We start from the raw sequence: 22957 nt of genomic DNA, 5'->3' as shown, positions 1-22957 counted from the left end.
GGATTTAATTCTAAAGGATAAATTTCCAGAACTAGAATTGGTAAACAAAAGGATATATTGTTTTTATTTTAAAAGAGTTTGCCAGATTAATTTTCACAAAGTTGCAGTAATTTTAGTGTTCATTGTTTTGAAAACATTATAGAACCTACTGTCTTGCCCTCCCATCATTCCCCAGCTATCACTGGGTTCAACAAGTCTTTTGAACGTTTTTCCATGTATTGGGGGAAAAACATGTTAACCCACTGTTAAACTTGGCATTTCCCTGATTATTATGGAGTTGAGCTTATTTCATGGGTCTGTGAGCATCAGGATTTCCTCTTCTGTAAAATGACTATTTTTATCCTTTGACTATTTTTCGACTGGGTTATTTGTCCTTATATTATGAATTTATGGAAGTTATTTATGTATAATATGTAGGAATCATTTATTGGACATATGTGCTTCCAATATTTTTTGCAGCCCGTTCTTTGTCTTCTGACTTCATGTACTGCCACCTGTCAAATTGTAAATATTTGCATGGTCAAATGTTTCTTTATTTCCTTTCATTTTTTTGAGTTTCCTGTCTTGCTTAAGAAGTCCCCCCAACACACACACCGCTGCCACCAATGCAGAGGCATATAAACATTGTCCTAGATCTTCTACCTTGTTTTTATTATATTTTTATATTTAAACATTTAATTGTCATGGACATTATTTTTATATAGTCGAAAGGAAAGCTCTACCTCCCCTGCTGCTGCTCCCATTTGATAAGCAGTTGATAGAAATGTTTATTTAAACAAACCACCCTTCTCACACCTGTAATCCCAGCACTTTGGGAGGCCAGGGTAGGCAGATCACTTGAGGTCAGGAGTTCGAGACAAGCCTGGCCAACATGGTGAAACCCCGTCTCTACTAAAAATACAAAAATTAGCCGGGCATGCTGGCATGTGCCTGTAATCCCAGCTACTTGGGAGGCTGAGGCAGGAGAACCGTTTGAACCGGGGAGGCGGAGGTTGCAGTGAGCTGAGATCATGCCACTGCACTCCAGCCTGGGTGACAAAGCGAGACTCTGTCAAAAAAAAAAAAAAAAAAAGAAAAGAAAAGTATTGTTTATATGAAATTTTGGTCTGTTTTCCTCTCTTTGACCGTTACCATTAAATACTTTAATTTTATTCAAGTAAAAGCAGAATCATATATTTGACATGAGAACTAAGTATTTCACATCATTAAATTAGTTTGAATTAGGTATACTTTTTATTATGTATCAGGAATAACTTACTTTCTTTAATATTTATTTGTCTTTACATTTATTTGAATAACTATGTAATGAGTATCTGTTTCCTACATTTGGTAATATAGGTGTACATTAGTAATATTAGTAACTGGATTCTTGATCTAATCTCTAATTTATGTTGAACTGTCCTGTTATATAGTATTTCCATAATAACTTCAGGCATTTTAGTCAATCCTTACACTTTCATCAATTATAAAATTAAGATGTTAATTAAGATGTTACATTAATTGTAAAAATTAAGACGTTAAACGTTCTAGACGAAACAACCCTGGGCCCACTTACAGTCATGCTGTTGTGAGAGGTCCTTGGACAGCTTCTGCTTCCATTTCAATTCACACTCCTTTGGCCAAAATAACAACCTGGTAAGCAGCTCTAGGTGGAAAATTAGTCTTGAAGTACTGTTTGTAAATTACACTGACAGTACTGAAGTCATTTATGTCCGCCAGCAAAATTGTTTACCACATTAGTGAAGTCACAGCCTGCAGTCTTCAGAACTTCACCCATCTTTGTAAGAGCTTGTTTAGCTTCTTTGGCTACCTCTCCTGCCACAAGCTGTGTGTCTGAAGAGTCCATGACTAGCTGTCCTGAAATGTAAATGGTCCTGTCAACTAACACACCTTGGCCATACGGCCCAAGGACCCTGGGGGCTTTCGCAGTGCTGATCACCTTTTTAATCAAGGATGACATAGCTATCCCTTCTCTGGAGGCCTCTCTGGGAGAAGAAGCCACCACACCACCCCTGCTCGCTTCTCACCTGACTTGATATTATTTTCTAAAAATGTCTGATAGGATTCATTTTGGTCCAGAGCTTTTTTTTTGTGAAAAACCTTCTCATTTCTCTTAAAGATGAAGGGTCATTCAGATTTTCTATTTCCTCTTGTATCAACCTTCATCTGTAAAATTATCTTTGTCAGGCCGGGCGCGGTGGCTCACGCTTGTAATCCCAGCACTTTGGGAGGCCGAGGCGGGCGGATCACGAGGTCAGTAGATCGAGACCACGGTGAAACCCCGTCTCTACTAAAAAAAAAAATACAAAAAAATTAGCCGGGCGTAGTGGCGGGCGCCTGTAGTCCCAGCTACTCATGGAACCGGAGGGGTTGCAGTGACCGATGGCCATGATCCAGCCTGGGTGACAGAGGAGATCCGTCTCAAAAAAAAAAAAAGTGCTTCTGATATTTCTTTAATATCCCTTCAATGTCTGTAGTACCTGTTGTGTTGTCTTTTATTTTTTATTATTGGTTAGTGTGTTCTTATGTTTTGATTATTTTAGCTAGCTGTTTCTTAATTTTCTTAATTGTTTTAAAGAACCAACTTTTAAGCCATAAATGCTTACACTGAGTCTTTATATTTCAAGGGCAGCTGCATTCCTCAAATTTTGGTAAATGGCATTTCATTATCATTCATTCTGAAATATTGTTTTGCTTTCTTCTTTGACCATGTAATTAAAAATGTGCTACTTTCAAATATTTGAAGATTTTTCTAAATATCTTATTGTTATTATTTTTTTATTTAATTATTTTTTAAAATGCATATATTGGCCAGGCGTGGTGGCTCGTGCCTGTAATCCTAGCACTTTGGGAGGCCAAGGCAGGCGGATTGCCCAAGCCCAGGAGTTCAAGACCAGCCTGGGCAATATGGAAAAACCCCATCTCTAATAAAATACAAAAAAATTAGCCTGGTATGATGGCACATGCCGGCAGTCCCAGCTACTTGGGAGGCTGAGAATCACTTGAACCTGGGAGGCGGAGATAGCAGTGAGCCAAGATCGCACCACCGCACTACAGCCTGGGTGACAGAGCAAGACTCTGTCTCATTAAATAAATAAATAAATATATATATATAGGCTCACAGAATATAACCTTTATATTTTTTCAGTTCCTTAACATTTATTGTGATATGTTTTAGGCCCCAGGAGATGGCTCTTCTTGAATATTCTATATGGACTAGGAAAATAATGTGTATCTATATTTGTTTTGTGTTGTTTTGTGAACTAGTCTGTAAATGACAATTAAGTCTAGTTGGTTGATAGTGGTGTCAAAATTTTCTATAGATCCTTATTCATTTTTATTTGCTTACTTTATCAGTTTCTGTGAGTTGTGTGTTAATATTTCCAAATATACTTAGTTTTCCCTTTCAGTGCTCTCAGTTTTTGCTTCTGAATATGTATTTATTTAAATAGCATTCTATTCATATTGTGTGGTTTCAATGGCTTATCTCTCCATGAAATTAACTATATTTCTCCTGGTAGTTATTTTTTTTTTTTTTTTCAGCATCCCATATTATCTCTCTCCCTTGAGTTTTCCTTTTTTTTTTTTTTTTCCCGGTTTGTAGCATTTTAAAACATGTCTTGGCCGGGCACTGTGGCTCACACCTGTAACCCCAGCACTTTGGGAGGCTGAGGTGGGTGAATCACCTGAGGTCAGTAGTTCAAGACTAGCCTGGCCAACATGGTGAAACCCCATCTCTACTAAAAATACAAAAATTAGCTAGGTGTGGTAGCGGGCGGCTGTAATCCCAGCTACTTGGGAGGCTGAGGCAGGAGAATTGCTTGAACCCAGGAGGCAGAGATTGCAGTGAGCCAAGATGACGCCACTGCACTCCAGCCTGGGCAACAGAGCAAGACTCTGTCTCAAAAACAAAAAAACAAACAAACAAAAAACCATGTATTTCCCATTAGAAGCTTTCCTTCAAGCTTCTCAGAGTTCACATTTAAGAGTGAGGCACGAACATGTGAATCGAAACTTGTACGTGCATGGGTGAGCTCCACTGCAGCACGAGACAGTGGGAATCTGCTCTTTTATGAAGGAGTCTATTCTTTGATGTCCTTTAGGAAGGATCAGCATTTGTAGCAGAACTGCTCTGTTCTCTTGTTTTAGGGTTATGATTCTATCAGTTCTTCCTTGGAATCAAATGTTTAAAAGGGGTTGGGATTCTAAACTTTGGTAATGAAACTTTCACTTAAACTCCATTTTTCAGCACAGCACCCATTTCCCACTTTCAACTGTATCTTACATGCCTAATTCAAAATATTTCCTGGAGATGCATTGTCTGGATGGCTGCCAGGGTTGGGGAAGGATGATATCCTGGCTAAGTAAACCTCTGGTTCCTGGGTGAGGGATGTGTTGATTATAATGGATTCTTACAATGACTGCTGATGAATAACTCTTCTTTTCACCCCAGGCCCTTTACCAGTTTTTAAGGGTAAATAGTGACTCCAATTTCCAAGCCTTTCAAAGTTTTCATAATGAGAATCAGCTTGGTTCTTATTGAACTTCCTGAATATAATTGAATTTCTACAGGGATCAAAGTTATGTCCTTATTTAGCTATATTTTGTTGTTGTTGTTGAGACAGAGTCTCACTCTGTCGCCCAGGCTGGAGTGCAGTGGCAAAATCAATAAAGGAATTGAAAAGATAAGAACAGTGAGGCAGGAGAATCGCTTGAACCTGGGAGGCGGAGGTTGCGGTGAGCCGACATCATGCCATTGCACTCCAGCCTGGGCAACAAGATCAAAACTCCGTCTCAAAAAAAAAAAAAAAAAAAAAAAGGTAAGAACGTAGAATAAAGGAAATGGAAGAAGACATGGAAGAAGAAGACAGATGTCAACAAAATTTTGGATGAGGGGAAATTAAATGGACAAATGATAACTGAGTTAACAAAATAGAGGAAGCTAAAATAGTAAATAAGAAGTAGGAGGAAGTTTAATAAGAAACAAGCTGATTCCCATTATGAAAACTTGGAAAGGCTTGGAAATTGGAGTCACTATTTACCCTTAAACTTAGCTGGGTGTGATGGCTCATGCCAGTAGTCCCGGCTACTCAGGAGGCTGAGGCACGAGAATTGCTTGAACCCAGGAGGTGCAGCTAATTCTTGTATTTTTAGTAGAGATAGGATTTCACCATATTGGTCAGGCTGGTCTTGAACTCCTAACCTCAAGTGATCTGCCTGCCTTGGCCTCCCAAAGTGCTGGGATTACAGGTGTGAGCCACGGTGTTTGGCCTCTTATTTAGCTACGTTTTAATTGGAAGTCTTATTACAGTGGGTGCATACATTTTGTATTTTACTAAATACTGCTAAATTGCTTTCCAAAATGCTATACTGATTGATGTTCCAACTAGTAGATGAAAATTTTATTTTGTACATCCTCATCAGCTTTTGACATTATCTGAATGTTTAATTTCACCCAGTGTGACGGGTGAAAGTGCTATGTAGTTGCTATTTTAATTAACGTATCTCTGGCTGCTATTGTAGAAGTAGCTGTCAGATCCTCATGAAGCCTGGAAATGCTGGGGGAGTCTTCTGGGTAATGATCCTTTGCCAGGCCTCCCAATAAGCACTAAGGAATGTTCTAGGGTTCGTTTGCTCATTTTACTTTCATCTAATGGACTGCTGGTACCAAAATCTGTATTAGTCCCAGTTCTCTAGAGGGACAGAACTAATGGAATAAATATGTGTGTGTGTGTGTGTGTGTGTGTGTGTGTGTATATATATACGTATATATATACGTGTATATATATATACACATACACACACATATATATATATATAAAGGGGATTTTATTCAGTATTAACTCACATGATCACAAGGTCCTACAATAGGCTGTCTACAGGCTGAGGAGCAAGGGGAGCCAGTCCGAGTACCAAAACTGAAGAACTTGGAGTCCAATGTTTGAGGGCAGGAAGCATCCAGCATGGGAGAAAGATGTAGGCTGGGAGGCTAGGTCAGTCTCTCTTTTCATATTTTTCTGCCTGTTTATATTCTAGCCACACTGGCAGCTGATTAGATGGTGCCCACCCAAATTAAGTTCAGGCCTGTCTTCCCCACCCCACTGACTCAAATGTTAATCTCCTTTGTCCACACCCTCAGAGACACACCCAGGATCAATACTTTGTATCCTTCAATCCAATCAAGTTGACACTCAGAATTAACCCTCACAAATAGGTAGCCAGGAAGCCCATTTGCCATTCTCATGGGGGTTGCTCACTCTTCAGGCCTCTCTTTCCTCATTCAGGCTGAAATCTCCCTCTGTGTGGGTCCGTTGTCTAGTGCTGAGGGGTTAGGGACCAGGGAAGCCAGACCCCAGCTCCCACTCTGCTCCATTAGGCTCCATGTCATTAGCTCCATGACAGTGGCTATTGGAATCCCCTGTTAATTCTGTCACCAACCAGCTGTAATAGACACACAATAGCAAAGCTGGATGTTTTAACTTAGAGGACTGGGTGATCCTTTCTAATCAGGGATGCCATAGCTAACTCTTCTCTCTTGAGGCCCCTCTGGGAGAAGAAGCTTCCACACCAGCTCTCCTTGCTTCTCACCTGACTCGATATTGGTTTTTAAAAATGTTTGGTAGGACTCATTTTGGTCTAGAGACTTTTTCACGGGAAAGCTTCTCATTTCTTTTAACAATGAAGGGCCATTCAGATTTTCTGTTTCTTCTTGTATTGATTTTCATCTGTAAAGTTATCTATTTCAACTCCACTGGAATAAAAGCACTTCTGATAGTTCTTTAATATCCCTTCAATGTCTGTAGTATCTGTTGTTTTGTCTACTTTTTGTTAGTAATGTGTCCTTCTACTTAAGTTTTTGATTATTTTAGCTAGCTGTTTATTAATTTTCTTTTCTTTTGTTTTCTTTTCTTTTTTTTTTTTTTTTTTTAACGGAGTCTCACTCTGTCGCCCAGGCTGGAGTGGCATGATCTCGGTTCACTGCAGCCTTCACCTCCAGAGTTCAAGCAATTCTCCTGCCTCAGCCTCCTAAGTAACTGGGACTACAGGCACGCGCCACCATGCCCAGCTAATTTTTGTATTTTTAGTAGAGACGGGGTTTCACCATGTTGGCCAGGCTGGTCTTGATCTCCTGAACTCATGTTCCACCTGCCTCGGCCTCCCAAAGTGCTGGGATTACAGGCGTGATTCACTGGCCTATTAATTTTCTTAATTGTACTTAATTGTTATTAATTTTCTTAACTTACAGGAGTGGGTAAGTTAAGACATTCCAGCTTTGTGCGTGTGTATGAATTACTTGTTTACAGCCTTTGCTTATACATATTAGGCTGTTTAATTGCCTTTTGACTTTGTCTAACTTGTGTAAACATTTTAAATTTTGGTGTAATGAATCTATCAATCCTTCCCTTGATGATTAATGTTTTTGTCTTAAGAACTCTTTCCCTATCTCAAAGTCTTAAAAATTATTAGACAAAGATGTAAGACTCAATTTAATGGTTGCTTTTTTCTCTTAAGTATTTGATTCATGTAAAATATATTTCTACATGATTTGAGGTAGAGACATAATTGTATTTTTTCTATATGGTGAGCCAATTTAACCAGAACCACTTAATAAATTATCTGTCCTTTCTCTACAGATGCTGCTTCTATTGTATTCACTTACCCCTTCAAACAGGTAGTCACTGCTTTATTCCCCATGGCCTACAATAGTGCCCCTAAAACAGGAGTACCCAATAATGGGCAACGTGCCTGTACTCCTGAAGCAGAGTGTTCAATCTTTTGGCTTACCTGGGCCACATTGGAAGAATCACATTAGGCCACACATAAAATACACTAATACTAATGATAGCTGATGAGCTTTAAAAAAAATGGCAGGGCGCGGTGGCTCATGCATGTAATCCCAGTACTTTGGGAGGCCGAGGCGGGTGGATCACGAGGTCAAAAGATCGAGACCATCCTGGCCAACATGGTGAAACCCCATCTCTACTAAAAATACAAAAAATTAGCCAGGCATGGTGGCAAGCGCCTGTAATTCCAGCTACTTGGGAGGCTGAGGCAGGAGAATCACTTGAACCCGGGAGGCGGAGGTTGCAGTGAGCCAAGATCATGCCATTGCACTCTGGCCTGGGCAAAAAGAGCAAAACTCTGCCTCACACACACACAAAAATAATAAAATAAAAAAATTGCAAAAAAAAATCCCATAATGTTTTAAGAAAGTTTACAAATTTGTATTGAGCCACACTCAAAGCCATCCTGGGCTGCATGTGGCCCATGGGCTGAGGGTTGGACAAGCTCATTCTAAAGCTTGCATTCTAGATGCACCCTTCAAGTCTCTGCCTGAACATCTTCTCTGGGAAACTTTCCCCAACTACATCCTCCCACACACATTTCTGCCTACCAGTGCAGTGGTGTGGTACAAGGGAAAGAATTACCAAATCTATTATTTTGCATTACATGATCTTGTTAACATGTATTATCATATTTTTTCTTAAAAAAAAAAAAAAAAACCAGCGGCCGGGAGTGGTGGCTCACGCCTGTAATCCCAGCACTTTGGGAGGCTGAGGTGGGTGGATCACAAGGTCAGGAGATCAAGACCATCCTGGCTAACATGGTGAAACCCCATCTCTACTAAAAATACAAAAAAAATAGCTGGGCGTGGTAGAAGGCACCTGTAGTGCCAGCTACTCAGGAGGCTGAGGGAGGAGAATGGTGTGAACCCGGGACGTGGAGCTTGCAGTGAGCCGAGATCGCGCCACTGCACTCTAGCCTGGGTGACAGAGCAAGACTCAGTCTCACAATAAATAAATAAATAAATAAATAAATAAATAAATAAAATAAAAATAAAACAGCTTCATTGAGGTATAATTGATATATTAAAAAAACTGGACATATTTAATGTATATAATTTAATGAGTTTGGAGATACACATACATTCATAACACCATCATCACACTCAAGGCAGTAAACATATCTATCACCTCCAAACACTTCCTGCTGCCCCATCTCCCTTTTTGTGGTAAGAACACTTAACAAGATTAACATGAAACCTACATTCTTAAAAAAAATTTAAGTAGGTAATACATTTTGTGCCATAGGCACAATGCTATACAGCAGATCTCTAGTACTTATTCACCTAGTGTAACTGAAACTTTATACCCATTGAACAACAACTCTCCATTTCTCTCTCCTCACAGCTCTTGGCAACAACTATTCTATTCTCTGTCCCTATGAGTTTATTTCAGATGCCTCATATAAGTGGAGTCATGCAGTATTTGTCATTCTGTGCCTAGCTATGTCACTTAGCTGATGTCCTCCAGATTCATCCACCTTGTCGCATATGCCAGGATTTCCTTCTTTATTGAGGCTGAATAATACTCCGTTGTATATATAGAACACATCTTCTTCATTCGTTGATTCATTCATTTTTTTTTGTTTTTTGAGACAGAGTCTTGCTCTGTCGCCCAGGCTGGAGTACAGTGGCATGATCTCAGTTCACTGCAACCTCCACCTCCCGGGCTCAAGTGATTCTCCTGCCTCATCCTCCCGAGCAGCTGGGATTACAAGCACCCACCACCATGCCCAGCTAATTTTTATTTTTTTGTATTTTTAGTAGAGACGGGGTTTCACCATGTTGGCCAGGCTGGTTTCAAACTCCTGACCTCAAGTGATCTGCCCGCCTCGGCCTCCCAAAGTGCTAGGATTACAGACGTGAGCCACCATCCCTGGCCCATTTATTCATTTTTGATGGACATTTAGGTTATTTCCATATCTTGGAATAATTGTGAATAATGCTGCAATGAATATGGGTGTGCAGACATCTTTTCAAGATACTGATTTCATTTATTTTGGATACATACCCAGAAGTGGGATTGCTGAATATAATAGTTCCATTTTTAATTTTTTAAGGAAACTCAGTACTGTTTTCCATAGTGGCTGCACCATTTGGCATTCCCACCAACAATGTATAGGGTTTCCATTGGTCCACATTCTTGCCAACACTTGTTATCTTTTGTTTTTTGATAATGGCCAACAGGCATATGAAAAGGTGCTCAATTTCACTAATCATTGGGAAAAAGCAAATCAAAACCACAATGAGATATTAACTTACACATATTAAGATGGTTATTACATGTGTATCTTGCCAGCCAGGCTCTAAGCTCACAATCACAGGGATTGTGTCTTTTTCATCTTTATCTCCAAAGTCTAGCATAATGCTCATATGTCAATAATTGTTCTAGTAATTTTATCCTAAATTTGCCCTAAATATAATTTCAAAAGGGCTTTAGGGGTAATAGGGCAATGAAACAAAATTAAACTATGTTTTGAATTTCTTTCTTCAATACTCAGAGACAATTATAACATTCAATTACATATTTACTTTTATTTAAATTAGTAAGGCTGTAAATTATGAATGTAAATGTGCTTAGCTAGAACAAATATTGCTCAGAATAAAAAAAGATATACAAATATAATGCTAATATTATACAATATAGGCTATCTCATAAAAATTTGTATTTGTGTACACACATACATAATTGGCTACATTCGACAATGGGGTTCATTTGATTCCTCCATAGTAATTAGAACAGGAGACTTAACTGATTACAGCCATGATGCAGTTACTTAAACACACACACAGACATACACACATGCACAGGCACACACATGCACACCCCACATAAATAAGTTTGGGAAAATTTTAAATTTTCTGACTCAGGACTTTTCAAAGCCATCTCAAAGGAGCTTCATCAAAACATTTAGTGTTGGCATCACTCCACAAGTACTCAGAAATAACTGTTAAAGTAGAAATCCAGTCGAGTAATGGGAAACTGACTTAGATTATCTTGTTTGTATATTTATTTGTCATCTATCTCTCTTATTCATTCACTGCTTTATTTTTAACATCTACAATAGTGCTTAGTAATGAATACACATGCAATACACAAAGGTGCTAACACAATACATGACTAATGATGAGGGCTATGCACACTTATCCAGAATAAGAATTATTTAGTCCAAAAAATATCTGGAAAGCATAAATGCTGTAATTGGATAAAGCTAAAATTCTATTACTCTATTGAAACCAGATATCAAGTGATACTTTTAAACTAAACATGAGGTAATGGTTGAAAAGGGATTAAAACACTGGAATTTGGGCATGCCAAATCCAAATCATTGAATATTCAATTACAGATCTAATAAAGCAGGTAGACAATGAATAGGATAATTGCATATGGAGACCTTGGTTGCAGTCACAACTATGTCACTGTGAGATTTTGGCCAATGAGGTACAATTTCCTCAATTATAAAATGCATTAGAAATAGCTGCCCTCTCTTCTTTACAGAAGGGTTGTAAGAAACAAATACAATCGAATTTATATACCCTTATTATTTAATCATCCATTACAAGCAAAATGTAAATGTGATTGTCCTCACTACGATGAACACTGAAAACTGAATTCAGGATGTTGCTGTAGCAGGCCAGAGGTGGGTCACTTGAGTCTCCGTCGAAATAACTTGCTGGCCAGCAAGTTAGTGGACAGCAGCGTCCAGCTGCGCCTTCTGGATTGGCCACAGCATTTGCAGGTCTTTTTTTTTTTCTTTTTCCCAGGATAGCCCCAGACAATGACTTAACAGGGTGAGGCACTAAGACCCGGACATTACTGCCCAGCATGACACTCTCTCCTCTCTGGGCAAACTTTGCTTTGGGCCTCACTATGAGCTGGCCAAGACTCTCCCAGAGCTATATCTGAATCTCGTGCTTTTTCGCCGCACTGCCCACACCTCCCCTCTTCCCTCTCACAGGAGGGAGCCTGAAAGCCCACCCCATATCCATACTTCTGTTTCTTCTCCCTTTTATCTTTCTCAAACATTAACCTCCAATCAGTGTTTGCACTTCTAACTTTGTCTTGGTGTCTGAGTTCTAGAATACCCGACTAACACAGTCCCTCAAACCCCAATCACCCGAAGCAGCCCATGTCAGTATTTTTCATTTTATATTTTTTACAGAAATGTTCAAATACATAAAAATATTTTGAGCTTTTTATTGCAAGATGCCTAATTTCTTTTTTTTTCTTCCTTTTCCCCTCATTCTTGCTGTCATCTTAAGGATGCTGAATTTCTACTTCTTTTTTCTTCTTGGAATTATATCATGTATTTGTGAACAAGAGGCGATAAAACATTATTTCAAACATACACCTTATCAAATGCTAACCCCCACCTGACATTCACCTATTTTATCAACAGCAATGGTTGAAAGGACTCATAGACATTTCTTGAGAACATAGCATTGAACGGCATGGCCTCGATGAATCAGTGAGTTGGAGCTATCAGTAATCCCCCAATAGCTTTTTAGGGTGAGGGTCAGATTCTTTCTTAATATGAGCCTGGAGCCCTTCTGTAAAGTCCTTGTTTCCATACTGTCCCCGGCTTGTTGAATTCCAGTAGAGAATGACCAGCAACCATACAGCTTTTAGCTCTGACCGGACCAGTGATTTCTTTCGTATCCAAGCTCCAATTTAAACACTCTTGTCTCTTGGTTCTATGTAATCCTCTGCAGGCATACTCTACGATAAGCTCAGTTGGGTCCCAAAAGTTCCAGCTTTACAAATAGCTTCTTCATTAAATGCTCCTGATGTTAACTTATAGGCATCACTTCACACTGACCTTGTGAAAGGAGAACACCTGAGCGGGTATTTGGAAGGTGAGTAGGTGCTAAGAGCTTTTCCCAGAGAGCTCATTGTCTGCTGTCTTACAAAAGAGAGAATCCTGCACATTGTTTTTATTGTTTTAATTTGCTTCTATTGCCTTTTAATTATTTTTGGTTTTCTTTCTGCATCAGTGCTACAATTACATAAATACTCTATGAATTTCCTATGTAAGCTTTGGTACCATTTGGCATCATGGTATACTGTTATTTTCGACAGTATCTTTTTAAAAAAGCTTATTCCCACTAGAAGAGCTTATTTATTTTAAGGTGGTAAATCTGTATTTTCAAATTGTTTCTATCTTTCTCTCGCTTTTTTTTTTAAATTAGCTTTTCAACTTCACTGTAAAATGTCACAGGGCAGAGAATGTACTTGGGAAGATGAGCTTGCATGGAGCCAGGCAAAGCGGATTACAATCTGGGCTCTCTTCTCATATTGAGTAAGATCAATAGCTTCTTCGAGCCTCTGTTTCCTCATCTTTATTGTAAAACAATAATAAAATTAAATCCTCTTAACCTTTATAGGGAATAATATCATGGCCTGTGCAATGTTACTGCAAGAATTAGCACTAATTTGAGGACAGTTTTTCTCTTTGAATGGAAGTCCATAATTGGAATTGTTAATACAATTTTTAGTTTCCCTCAGACATATGCTTGCCTGAAGGCTAGTGTAGGATATAATCTGAGCTCTGTACTATGACTGTGTTAATTCCACTTGACTTAAAGCTACTCGAAGCAGATGATGCTGGAGGCTGGTCCCATGGCCGTTTCACACCCTAGTCAGAGGATTTTCAGTTTCTGTCTTCAAGGTGACATTCACAATTGCTGGTTTTCCATACCACATTTCTTCCCTATACTTGAATTTCTAGGATTACAATAAAAGAGAGCTAATATTCACCAACCCAACAACTTTTTTTTTTTTTTTTTGAGACACAGTGTCGCTCTGTCCCCAGGCTGGATTGAAGTGCAGTGGTGTGATCTTGGCTCACTGCAGGCTCCACCTCCTGGGTTCACACCATTCTCCTGCCTCAGCCTCTCGAGTAGCTGGGACTACAGGCACCCACCACCACACCCGGCTAATTTTTTGTATTTTTAGTAGAGATGGGGTTTCACCATGTTAGCCAGGATGGTCTTGATCTCCTGACCTCGTGATCCGTCTGCCTCGGCCTCCCAAAGTGCTGGGATTACAGGCGTGAGCCACTGTGCCCAGCCCAGCATCTTTAGTGTAAGAAATCATCCACACATGGTAGATGCGTAAGGCCCAACAACTGACATAAAGGCATCACAGTGTCCTGTAAAGAGCACAGATCTGGGAATTTCCCATAGACTTATCCTGCACTGGCTGCAAACATTTAAGCAATAGCTTCTGGTGCCCTTTGCTGCTCACCTGTATCATGAGCATAATGGCTATGTTTATAGTATTTTTTGTTGTTGTTTAGAAGATACTTTTAAAACCCTAGTTTTTATTTTTATTTATTTTCCAGTGGCCAGTTACTAGAATGTTTTTATTTTTTGCATGTTATAAATATTTTCTCTGTGGTTTGAACTTTCAAAACCATGATTGATTTTCCACTCTCTGTTATAGAGTGGTTTTCTTTTCTACAAAGTCAAAAAAGTCGTCCCTTGAAGGCAGAAAATAAGCTTTTGAAATCAATGAAAATGATGGAAGCATTGAATCCAGTAAACCAAAGATAACACAAAGACCAGGCTACAGAGGCGAGAGGTGTCTGGTGAGAGGGAGTGGATGAGTGAGGTGACACTGTTTCTTGTGGACCCCAGTTTTATCTTTCCCATCAATTAGTATAATGGGAAAATTCTTGTAGTGTTCGATGATGTCTTCTACTGAATCAAACTTCTGAAACACAGAAAAGAAAGTTAATGATTTTTAAAATATCTTTTGTGTCTATAGGTTAAAGTATAGCTAAGGTGTTTCATTTTGCATGGGGAAAAGGTGAACCAATTTAATAATTTTTGTATGGTAAGGGTGTTTCAGGGAAGTGGTTTTTGCTTTGTTTGTTTTTTTTCTGAGACATTGTTTTGTTCTGTCACCAGGCTGGAATGCAGTGGCACAATCTCGGCTCACTGCAACCTCCGCCTCCCGGGTTCAAGCGATTCTCCTGCCTCAGCCTCCCAGGTAGCTGGGATTACAAGCATGCGCCGCCACGCCCAGCTAATTTTTGTATTTTTAGTAGAGACAGGGTTTCGCTATGTTGGCCAGACTGGTCTCGAACTCCTGACCTCAGGTGATCCACCCGCCTAGGCCTCCCAAAGTGCTGGGATTACAGGCATGAACCACCACGCCTGACCGGAAGTAGTTTTTAAAAAGAATACGGCAAGCTTGAAGGATGAGTGATAAGAATGATAACAAGGGAGAAAAAAAGTTCTTCAGAGAACTAAAAGCGAGCCCTGTGGCAGCTCTTTAAACTTCCTACACAGAGAGTTTTCCCTCTCTGGAATCAGATCACACTGGTCAAGTTCCATTCTATTGTTATCACAACCTTTCTATCCTAAGGACTCAGATGGGTTAATTACACAGCAATCAAGCCTTGGAATCTCTGTTGCCTCCCAAACCTCAACCTTAGCTCTGACCAGCAAAAATATAGAAGATTCAGGCTTGAATATAGTAAATTGGTGGCCAATGCCTGCAGTGAGCTTGCCCTCCAGTAACGAAGTCTAAGCAATTCTAGTATACATAGAAAGAACAGGGACAACCACAGGGCTGCTTAGCTAATTTAGCTGCCCTCCTTGAGCTTCTTGTGAAATAATGAGGTAGCTGCAGATTTCAGTGTTTCTAGATACACAGATAAAATGTTATGACAATTTAACGGAAAGTAAGATTATTTCAGGTTTAGGGAAATGGGGAAGTGCTTTGTCAAGGATACAGACTTGAAATGGGCTATGTTATGGGTCATTCCAGATAAGTAGACAGGAGGGTTTAAAGACATTAAAAGCAGAGAACGTACAGGACCATGCATAAGGACAGATATTGAGAAGACTTGAGCATATATAGTAATTTTTTTTTTTTAAATTTCAACAGCTTTAGAGGTACAAGTGGCTTTTGGTTACGTGGATGAATTGTATAATGGTGAAGTTTGGGCTTTAGTGTACCCATCACCCAGATAATACACATTGTATGTACCCAATAGGTGATTTTTCATCCATTAGCCCCCTTCTCACCCTCTCCCTCTCTGAGCCTTCAATGTCCATTCTGCATATACAGTAATTCTGATTAGGTGAGAGTTTGGATGAGTTCCTGAAGGAGAATATCGGGAGATAATTAGGAAGAGCTTGCTCAACCTGCCTCCCACGTTTCAAGACAACTTAGATCCTCCTTAGCAAGCCTGTGAGGTGAACAGGGCAGGGGGAATGATCTTCCCTAAAGAGCGAAGGGAATTTCAGCTCAGAGGAGTGGACCGCCTTACTCAGAGTCTCCCATGGCTAGGGAGGGTGAGACCAGGAATGAAGGCTCACTTTTCTGGATACTTCTTTTTATTTTTCAACTTTGCCTATAGCTTGTGACCTCTGATGCTCCAACAAACCAGGGTAGAGATGACACAGCCTGAAGAAAGGGAGCCACGTGGGGGCTACTCTGCCTCTGATTTGGTTTTGTCCACTCCTTCCTCTGCCCGGGGCATCCTAGGTGCAGAAATGTTGCAAGGCCTCAGGAATAGCCAGTGGGGAATGAGATTGACCAGTTAGGACCTCGCAGGGATGACATTCTGTTGGGAGCAGGTAGAAAATAATTTCCTATGCAAACAAATAATTTCATTTAGAGCTATGTGCTGTGAAAATTGTCAGTTGAGGCTTAAGAAGCTCACCAGGTCACTCAGAGGCTTCCCTGGGGCTGTTGGGAGGGAACATTCTTTTTTGTTAGAGGTGCACTGAATAGAAAGCAATTAAAACACTAAAAACCTGTGACTTCCAGGGTCATCTCCTCCTTCCCACCATCATGTGGGGTGGGGGGAGGGGTGTGTGAAGAGCAAACAGACACCACACTGGGGACAAAAATGTGGGGAAAGAAATGTAGAGTGGGAATGTCTTGATGTTAACTAGTCCCTGGATCTAGTCCATTTCTGTCCTCTCTGGTTACATTACAACAAATTTCCTTCTCTCCCGCCTGAGCTCATTTGAATTGGGGTTTGTCTTTTCACACCCAAAGAGTCCTGGTTCAGTCTGTAAGTCCCTTGTCCCCTCTGAAACCTTTACTGGATCTGCAGCAGTTTCCAATGAGATAACCTATGTGTCAGTCTGACTTAGTGTGTTCAGCCTGTTAAAATACTAGGCCAGGAGTGGTGGCTCACGCCTGTAATCCCAGCACTTTGGGATGCTAAGGCGGGCAGATCACTTAAGGTCAGGAGTTCGAGGCCAGCCTGGCCAACATAGTGAAACCCCATCTCTACCAAAAATATAAAAAATTAGCCGGGCATGGTGGCATGTGCCTGTAATTCCAGCTACTTGAGAGGCTGAGGCAGGAGAATCGCTTGAACCCGGGAGGCGGAGGTTGCAGTGAGCTGTGATAATGCCACTGCACTCCAGCCTGGGAGACAGAGGAGACTTCATCTCAAAAAACAAACAACAACAAAAAGTACTATAAACCTATAAATTTCAGCTTAGAAACAGCAGAAATTTATGTCTCACAGTTCTGGAGTCTGGGGAGTCCAAGATCGAGGCACTGGCAGATTCAGTGTCTGGAGAGGCCCATATTCTTGCCTTAATGCTGTGTCCTCACATGGTCCAAAGAGCAATGCACACTTTTACAAGGGAACAAATCCCATTTGTGAGGGCTCCACCTTCAAGACTGAATCATTTTCCAAAGTACTCACCTCCTAACACCATCACCTTAGGGCTTAGGATTTCAACACATAAATTTTGGAGGAATACAAACATTCAGACTATAACACCACCCATATTACGTATACAATAAATATGAGTTTCTACCTGATGCTAAGGTAAGGTACTATCCCCATTGTCCAATGGGTAGATTAATCTCTACTACAGTAGGGTAATTGTAAGCAGAGGGCCTGTGGAACCTAAATGCCTGAGTTCAAAGCCTGGCTCTCCCAACCACTGGCAGTGTGACTGTCAGCAAGTTTCTTGCATTCTGTGTGCCTGAGTTATTCTATGAACAGTGATGGTAATGATAGGATCTAACTTTGACATTCATTGTGAGAATGGAATTGATGCATATGCAGTACAGCATTTAGAAGAAAGCGTGACACACAGTGAGTGCTCAGTACATGCCAGGCCTTACGATTAACTCCTCCCTTCTAGCTTTGCCAAGAACATCATGGGAGAGCAATGCAATCACCAAGAAGTTTATAGACCATTACTGTAAGCCTTTAGGAAGAGAAGAATTTTCTGTATTTCATTTCCAATTTTAAACCAAGCGCAAACTTTTCTTTTTCTGTCTTCATGCTTGGTAAAACAAAAAGTGAATAACAACAACAAAAAAAACTTTTTATGCAGAACTGTTTCACAAAATTGGTTAAATCCACATCACTAAAAGGAAATCTTTCCTAGTTTCAGTCTTCAGAGGGAAGATGATTTCTTTGTCCTAGTCTCATTTCTGTTTTCTTTAATATTGTCCCAAAATAATACATTTGCTATTAATTGTTTTAATAATCTGCTACATGGATGACATTTCATATGAAATTGTAACTTTAACAGGTAGTAGGAAGCAAGACAGGTGCAACTAGTCACATGGTCTTTCCTTTTTTTTGAGATGGAGTCTCACTCTGTTGCCCAGGCTGGATTGCAGTGGCACAATCTTAGCTCACTGCAACCTCTGCCTTCTAGGTTCAAGCAATTCTCCTGCCTCAGCCTCCCAAGTAGCTGGGATTACAGGCATGTGCCATGGCGCCCAGCTAACTTTTTGCAATTTTATATAGATGGGATTTCACCATATTGACCAGGCTGGTCTTGAACTCTTGACCTCAAGTGATCCACCCGCCTCAGCCTCCTAAAGTGCTGGGATTACAGGCGTGAGCCCAGCCTGGTCCTTTCTTATTATTGGTTTCTAATGATGGGGTCAAAACTGAAATATTGCCCTGAAGAGACTTTTAAAAAAGATTATACTTAAGCTCTTGCATATTGAATAATCTTTTCCACGGGGACAACCAATGTTATGCTAATATTAGATCTCAAAATCTGTTTAAACCTTTTGTGTTTATTCTGTATATGAACTGTGGGCGATGTTTCCTTGCCAGAAAAGTAAAGAAATCTGTTTGGGTACACACATGAGAGTGAAAGAAGGAATGGGGGAGAAAAGAGAAAGAGAGATAAATGCCAAGCAAGCAGGAGGAGAAGGAAGCAGACAGGGAAGGTGTGAAAAAACCCCATGAGTTAATTATTTGTCTCTGTTCTCTAGTCTTTAACGTTTAGTTTATCAGGTAAATATCTACAGTAGTTTTTAGAAACTTGTAAACATTTGTAAAACAAAAAGGAGAGATCTGGAAATTGAAATCGAAATGTCCCTTCGCTGAGATTTCACAGAAATGTTGACAAACATGACTTATAAAACTGAGATGCAGGGCTGATGTTTGGCAGCAGTTAAGCTCTGCAGGTTGTTTAATGCAGGTGCCTCCTTGGCTGGCTAGTGCCAGTGTTCTACCAATCTCATTCTTGCTTAGGTGCCTACAGAGATCGGCACAGGTGAACAGGGTATTCCGTGGATGGCAGGGACTTGACATGACTCTCTGTGTTCCCAGAATGCAACACTGAGTCTAATATACTGCAGGCATACAATTAATGCTTGGACAGTAAATAAGTAAAGGAGCAGCGGGTGCTGAATGATTCCCCCCAATATGTCCATGTCCTAATCCCAGAATCTGGAATATGACCTTACATTGTAAAAGAGCTAATAGTATTTCATATGGTATAATACAGGATAAAGTTAAGGATCCTGAGAGGGGGTGCTTATCCGAGGTTATCCCAGTAGGCCCTAAAAGCAATCATGTGTTTCTTCATAAGATAGGAGCAGTGGGAGATTTTGATCAGAGAAGAGGAGAAGGTCACGTGACCATAGAGGCAGCGACTGGAGTGATGTGGCCGTAAACCAAGGAAGACAAGGATTGCTGGCAGCCACAGAAAGCTGGAAGAGGCCAGGAGTGATTCTCCCCTGGAGCCTCCGGAAGGAGTGTGGCCCTGCTGATACCATGATGTTGGACTTCTGGCCTGCAGCACTGTGAAACAATAAATTTCAGTTGTTTTAAACCGTGAAGTTTCTGGGGAAGTGATACTTATTAAGCACCTGCCTCTATGTGTCTACCACTATTTACATCAACTCATGTTGATGTAAATAACTCAAAATAACTCCCAAGAGTTAGGCATTGCTGCATCATCTGTGTGGTTAAATTCAAAAGTTGCAAGATAGCTACAAATCTACATGAAATTAAAATAATCTTTGAAGATGCTGTTTCTCATTATGTTTTTCCTGCTGAGTTGGGTGAAGATGCTTTCTTTAATTGAACCCTGGCTAAAGTAGCTAGTTGTTGGCTTGCATTTAGCAGAGCCTTGCTATGTAAAATGCCTTTATCTTGTTTTAAAGAGGTGTGATTATTCCTCAGCAAGACAAAAGGCTCAGGCTGTGAAAAGCATGAGGGAACTGAGTGAAATCCAGACCATCTTCCTCTTACACAGGGCACAGCTCCCTCAGAGGGAAGGCAGGAAGAACTACCTGTGAATTGTCATTTTTTACCCACTCCCTGGCACACAGTAAGCTCCAGGTAAGTGTTAACTATTCTTTAACTGTGATTCAACCTGCAATGTTTTCAAACTGGTGGGGGATTGCTTGTATTTGCCATGGTGTTCTTTGAGTCTGTTTGTGGAAGCGAGGCATGAGAATAGGGTCTGGAGGCAGGGAATCTAAGGACTTCCTAGAACCACATCAAATGGAAACACTTCAGTTATGACAGGAAGTATCCTTTCTATTTACACAGGGCCTAAACTGAGTAAATGACTTTGTAACTTTACTTCATCCTCTTTGTTTACATAGGGCGAACACCAAGTAACCAATGGAAACCTCTAGCAGATATTTAAACCGCAGAAAATTCTGTAAGGGTGCTCTTGAGCCCCTATGCTTGGGCCCGCTCCCACCCTATGGAGTGCACTTTCATTTTCAATAAATCTCTGTTTTTGTTGCTTCATTCTTTCCTTGCTTTGTTTGTGTGTTTTGTCCAACTCTTTGTTCAAGACGTCAAGAATCTGGATACTTTCAACTGGTAATGGAAGTCAATGTTTTCCAAAGTATACCGCATCCCAGAATTGCCATTTACTAGCCGTGACTTTGGGCCAGATACTTAGTATTTCTGTGCCTCAGTTTCACAGTTTGTTAAATTGAAATATTGACAGCACCTACCCCAGAGGTTGGCTATGAGGATTCAATAGATCAAATTAGTCATTAATGGCTAACTGCACAGAATAGTTCCAGTGCATACAAAACCCCACCAAAACTCAGGATTCTGCCTTGGATTTCTTTCTCATTGCTTGATTTATGTATATATATTTATATTATTAGTGAATGTTTTAATTGATTCATTCTTTCACCTGTGGAAATGTATGTTCAACACAAATATGGGAAAAAAATAAGGAATGCAAAGGAGGAGAAAATTCCAGATGAACACAGAAAGGAGCTTCTTAAAACAGACATTTGGTTCTCTCAGATTTCCTTGGTGACAATAATTAGAGCAGCTCATCTGGAGGCAGAGGGTCTAATCTATGGCCTGCCATAGGAGATGCTCCCTATTTGCTAAGACAGTCAGTGAACCGGCTGACAGTCTGATTAAGCTGTTAGGATATTATCACAGAGTCACTCTACTTCCTCTTCTTTATTAGCAGACCAAAGTGGGGCATGTTGGAAAAAAAGCAGCTAACGATCTCAGGTCTCAGTTTCCTTGCCAGTAAATGAGGTTCATTAATATGTCCTTTCCAGAGATTTTTCAAGAACTCCATGTGAGAGCAAATTAAACAGCATTTGGCCCAAGGGCCTGGCACATGCAAAGGCACACCATGTCCACGTCCTCTATTCTCTAAGGAAAAAGAACCCTTAAACCCAAGCATTTAAGAATTATATAATGCTTTCCTGGCCGGGCGTGGTGGCTCACACCTGTAATCCCAGCACCTGGGGAGGCCAAGGCGGGCAGATCACCTGAGGTCGGGAGTTCCAGACCAGCCTGACCAACATGGAGAAACCCTGCCTCTACTAAAAATACAAAATTAGCCAGGCATGGTGGCGTATGCCTGTAATCCCAGCTACTCGGGAGGCTGAGGCAGGAGAATCGCTTGAACCCGGGAGGCAGAGGTTGTGGTGAGCCAAGATCACACCATTGCACTCCAGCCTGGGCAACAAGAATGAGACTCCATCTTAAAATAAGTAAATAAGCCAGGCACGGTGGCTCACGCCTGTAATCCCAGCACTTTGGGAGGCTGAGGCGGGCGAATCACGAGGTCAGGAGATCGAGACAATCCTGGCTAACATGGTGAAACCCCGTCTCTACTAAAAAAATTACAAAAAAAATTAGCCAGGCGTGGTGGCGGGCACCTGTAGTCCCAGCTACTCGGGAGGCTGAGGCAGGAGGATGGCCTGAACCCTGGAGGCAGAGCTTGCAGTGAGCTGAGATCGCGCCACTGCACTCCAGCCTGGGTGACAGAGTGAGACTCCATCATAAAATTAAAAAAATAAATAAATAAAATAAGAAAAATAAAATAAAATAAGAATTATATAATGCTTTCCTAAAGATGAGAAATTCTATGAGCTGAGAGAAGATATAGAAGGATAAGGGGACACTGAGCTGGAAAGCCCATTACCATAGGTATCTTAGGGGGACTATATCCTACTTATTAAAATGACTCAGGAATAGTAATGAAAATATAACTAAAATTTATTGTGGGCTTGATAGGTCCCAGGCACTGTTCTAAGTGTTTTACATTTATTAACTTGCCAATCCTCTCCACAAAATGAAGAACTGACCACTTCTCTCTTTCGTGTTAACGTAGCACTTTCTTAATGTGGTTGTACCTGGTAGATTTATGTATTAATCTATGGATTCACTCATGTACTTGTTCATGTCACAATGTTCCCGGGCTGTAGCAAACGGTGGTGTGGGATATGATGAAGTTTCTCTTCAAATAATCTGATCAATCTTTTATTCTTTAATTCATAGTACCCCCCCGCCCCGTCCTTGTTCTCCGTTTTGCCTTTTTGCCTTTGTTAGATGCCAAGGCACGCCACAGTACAAGGCGTTATCAGTACCAGCT

The 22957-nt window shown here is 40.5% G+C and overlaps 1 protein-coding gene, 1 long non-coding RNA gene and 1 pseudogene across 2 annotated transcripts in view; 1 reads left to right on the top strand and 2 right to left on the bottom strand.

Annotated features, from left to right (window-relative positions):
* Nucleotides 1-19747, top strand: part of LOC131381651 (uncharacterized) — a 33715-nt gene extending 13968 nt beyond the window's left edge. The window contains exons 2-4 of the long non-coding RNA XR_009210528.1: nt 12557-12700; nt 13034-13143; nt 19673-19747. This is a non-coding gene — a long non-coding RNA (uncharacterized LOC131381651). The remainder of the gene's footprint in view (nt 1-12556; nt 12701-13033; nt 13144-19672) is intronic.
* On the bottom strand, nt 1558-1993 carry LOC116456650 (2-iminobutanoate/2-iminopropanoate deaminase-like; annotated as a pseudogene).
* The window catches only part of CLNK (cytokine dependent hematopoietic cell linker), a 201551-nt gene continuing 188947 nt past the window's right edge, over nt 10354-22957 (bottom strand). The window contains exon 19 of the mRNA XM_032135391.2: nt 10354-14558. Within this exon, the coding sequence (XP_031991282.1) occupies nt 14412-14558 (147 nt within the window). The 3' untranslated portion in view covers nt 10354-14411. The remainder of the gene's footprint in view (nt 14559-22957) is intronic.

Source organism: Hylobates moloch, unplaced genomic scaffold, assembly GCF_009828535.3.
Source record: "Hylobates moloch isolate HMO894 unplaced genomic scaffold, HMol_V3 SCAFFOLD_17, whole genome shotgun sequence".
Classification (NCBI taxonomy): Eukaryota; Metazoa; Chordata; class Mammalia; order Primates; family Hylobatidae; genus Hylobates; species Hylobates moloch.
The sequence above is the reverse complement of the archived record's forward strand: the minus strand, read 5'-3'. Positions and strand labels throughout refer to the sequence as shown.